This window comes from Colobus angolensis, unplaced genomic scaffold (assembly GCF_000951035.1).
Source record: "Colobus angolensis palliatus isolate OR3802 unplaced genomic scaffold, Cang.pa_1.0 Scaffold170, whole genome shotgun sequence".
Taxonomy (NCBI): Eukaryota; Metazoa; Chordata; class Mammalia; order Primates; family Cercopithecidae; genus Colobus; species Colobus angolensis.
In genome coordinates this window covers 2567969-2571422 of record NW_012114822.1, presented here as the reverse complement: position 1 = coordinate 2571422, position 3454 = coordinate 2567969, and the positions used below count along the sequence as shown (strand labels likewise).

At 54.1% G+C, this 3454-nt stretch overlaps 1 protein-coding gene across 2 annotated transcripts in view; it reads left to right on the top strand.

The window, feature by feature from the left end:
• The window catches only part of LOC105509158 (taste receptor type 1 member 1), a 24387-nt gene that overhangs the window by 13614 nt on the left and 7319 nt on the right, over window positions 1–3454 (top strand). For both annotated transcript variants that reach the window (XM_011938268.1, XM_011938267.1), the window contains exon 2: window positions 463–769. In XM_011938268.1, coding sequence (XP_011793658.1) covers window positions 463–769 — 307 coding nt within the window. The remainder of the gene's footprint in view (window positions 1–462; window positions 770–3454) is intronic.

The following is a 3454-nucleotide window of genomic DNA, read 5'->3' as shown; positions in this document are numbered from 1 at the left end:
GTGGTCTCGATCTCCTGACCTAGTGATCCGCCCGCCTCGGCCTCCCAAAGTGCTGGGATTACTGGCGTGAGCCACTGCGCCCGGCTGTAACATCAATTCTTTACGGAATGTCCAGCCAGCTGGTCTGTCCTGCAAAATTTGAACTTGCCAGCCCTCACAATGTGAACCAATTCCTTAAACTAAATTTCTCACTCACTCTTTCTCTCCAGAAAACACTGACTAATGTAGCAGGTTTCTCTGCTCCAGGACCTCAGGAACTTTTTGATGCTAATACACTTCTCCATCAGGGCCAGCTTGTTCCTCCTGCTGAGCTTCAGAGCCCTTGTTGAAGTTGTGGTTTGGGGAACTGGACCGATGACCTCAAAGGTTCCCTTCTACCCCCAAGCCTCAGAGTCTAGGAGGCCAGAGGGTTTCAGCAGGGCCTTGTCCTTCTTAGCTCTCTCTGCTTGGCTTTCTCCACAGGCCTGCTAGCTTCAATGAGCATGGCTACCACCTCTTCCAGGCTATGCGGCTTGGGGTTGAGGAGATAAACAACTCCACGGCCCTGCTGCCCAACGTCACCCTGGGGTACCAGCTGTATGATGTGTGCTCTGACTCTGCCAGTGTGTACGCCACGCTGAGCGTGCTCTCCCTACCAGGGCCACGCCACATAGAGCTCCAAGGAGACCTTCTCCACTATTCCCCTAAGGTGTTGGCAGTGATTGGGCCTGACACTACCAACCGTGCTGCCACCACAGCCGCCCTGCTGAGCCCTTTCCTGATGCCCCTGGTAAGCTGGAGCCTCAGACCTTTGCCCATCTCCCTTCAGGCAAGTCTGGGCTGGGGCATGTGGGCAAGAGCTGCTGTCCCCTCAAGGTTGCCTGCCCCCTGGATCTCTTGGGTGGTCACTGCTCTTTAGTCACAAGTCAGGGGTCCCTGCCCAGCGTGATTCTGGCCCCAGCCTTCCTCTCTTTCCAGGGCTGCTTCCAGATCCCTGCCTCCACTCTCATGGGAAATCTCATTCTCCTTGGGAACTACTGCCACTCAGCTGCACTTCTGCTGCCCTCCACTCCCCCCCTCCCTCGAGAGGTTCCATTGCCTTTGTTAGGAATGGACACCCTGAATGGGCACTGTGGCTCATGCCTGTAATCCCTTGGGGAGGCTGGGCAGATCTCTAGAGGCCAGGAGTTCGAGACCAGCCTGGCCAATATGGTGAAACCCCATCTCTACTAAAAATACAAAAGTTAACCGAGAGTGGTGGTGTGTGCCTGTAATCCTAGCTACTCGGGAGGCTGAAGCAGGAGAATTGCTAGAACCTGGGAGGTGGAGGTTGCAGTAAGCCAAGATTGTGCCATTGTACTCAAGCCTAGGTGACAGAGTGATGCCTTGTCCCCCCACCACTACCCCAAAAAAAGGACACCCTTTGCTTCCCGCCCCATAGACTGCTCCACATCATCCCAGTCTCTCCTGCCTGCCTTTCCTTCTTCCCTCCTGGCTCAGAGGTGCTGACATCCCTCACCTTGCTGTCCCTGTGCTTATTCTTGCCCTGTACCTTGGACCACAGCCCCTCCTTGTCTTATGGATTCTTCCCCATGGGTTCCTGCCTGGCCTGTGGTTGCTGTCATCCCTCTCCCTCCTCCAGGCTCTCTACACTGAACACTGACTCCCTGCCCCTTCCCATGGAAGCTTCCTGCTGGCTTCTCCCTCCCCTCATTGCCTCTCAGCCCCTGAGGGCTGCCCCCACCACTCTTGCTTTTGCTGTGAGCTGGGGCACCTTCTAGGTCTCCAAATCCTACTTTGCAGTCCTTCTTTATCTTAGGTGACTTCTTTTTTTTTTTTTTTTTTGAGACGGAGTCTCACTCTGTCGCCCAGGCTACAGTGCAGTGGCGCGATATCGGCTCACTGCAAGCTCCGCCTCCTGGATTCACGCCATTTTCCTGCCTCAGCCTCCTGAGTAGCTGGTGCCTGCCACTACACCTGGCTAATTTTTTGTATTTTTAGTAGAGACAGGGTTTCACCATGTTAGCCAGGATGGTCTCGATCTCCTGACCTCGTGCCGGCCCCAGCCTCCCAAAGTGCTGGGATTACAGGCGTGAGCTACCGCGCCCGGGCTATCTTAGGTGAATTCTTTGTGATTTTTTTGTTTGTTTGTTTGAGACAGTCTCACTCTGATGCCCAGGCTGGAGTGCAGTGGCGTAATGTTGGCTCACTGTCTCCCAGGCTCAAGCGATCCTCCCACTTCATACTCCCAAGTAGCTGGGTCCACAGGCATGTGCCACCATGCCTGGCTAATTTTTGTATTTTTTGTAGAGATGGAGGTCTCACTATGTTGCCTAGACTGGCCTGGAACTCCTGGGCTCAAGCAGTCCACCTGCCTTGGCCTCCCAAAGTGATGAGATTACAGGCACGAGCCACTGTGCCCTTTGTGACATTTTAGACCAGTCCTCCTATGAGAGTCTTTCCTTGGAATTTATGCCCCGCCAGCCCCCTACCCGCGCCTGGCTTTCACTTGCAGCCCTTCTCTCCTCTTGCCCCACTTCCTCTGGAAAGGTAGGTGATTCCCCGGAGCAAGCTTCACCCTCCTCTCCTCCCCTTTTCCAGTTCCCAGGCAGGCTGTGGGCTGGTGGCTTAACTTCCCATTCTCAGTCCCCTCCCCTCTGATCTGAGCCCCTGATGCTGGCCCAACCTCACCATATCATGGACCCAGCAGAGCGCAGATTGACATTACCTCCCTACACAACAAAAGCCTCTTTTCTTCCTGTATTGGCCCCACCCCTCTGGTGGAGGGTAGTGATGGAGCAGCCGTCACCCCAGAGTCCTGCCCACTGCCGCTTCTCGTTGCCCTGCTCCCCGTCTTTCGTCCTCTCTGGCCTCCTTTTCCACTGCCACAGCCACAGCTGGAATTCAGACTAGCATTATCGCTCAACTAGATTCTTCCATCAGTGTCCTAAGGCTTCCCCCTGATTCTAGTCTTGAATCTTTTCTAACTCATTCCTCACTGAAGTCAGAGATATGCTCATAAAATGCAAGTCCTGGCCGCTGTGGCCTGTGCCTGTAATCCCAGCACTTTGGAAGGCTGAGGTGCGCAGCTCATGAGGTCAGGAGTTGGAAACCAGCCTGGCCAACGTGGTGAAACTAAAAATGCAAAAATTAGCTGGGGGTAGTGGCAGGCACCTGTAATCCCAGCTACTCAGGAGGCTGAGGAAGGAGAATTTCTTGAACCCAGGAGGCAGGTGTTGCAGTGAGCCGAGATCGTGCCACCACACTCCAGCCTGGGTGATAGAGCAAGACTCTGTCTCAAAGAAAAAATGCAAGTCCGAACATAGCACTTCTCTGCGGATGTCCTTAGGGCCTCCCTGTAGCTTACAGCAGTGACCCCCAACCTTTTTGGCATCAGGGACTAGTTTTGTGGAAGACAATTTTTCTATGGACAGGTGTGTGAGGGGTTGGTTTCAGGATGACTCAAGTGCATTAC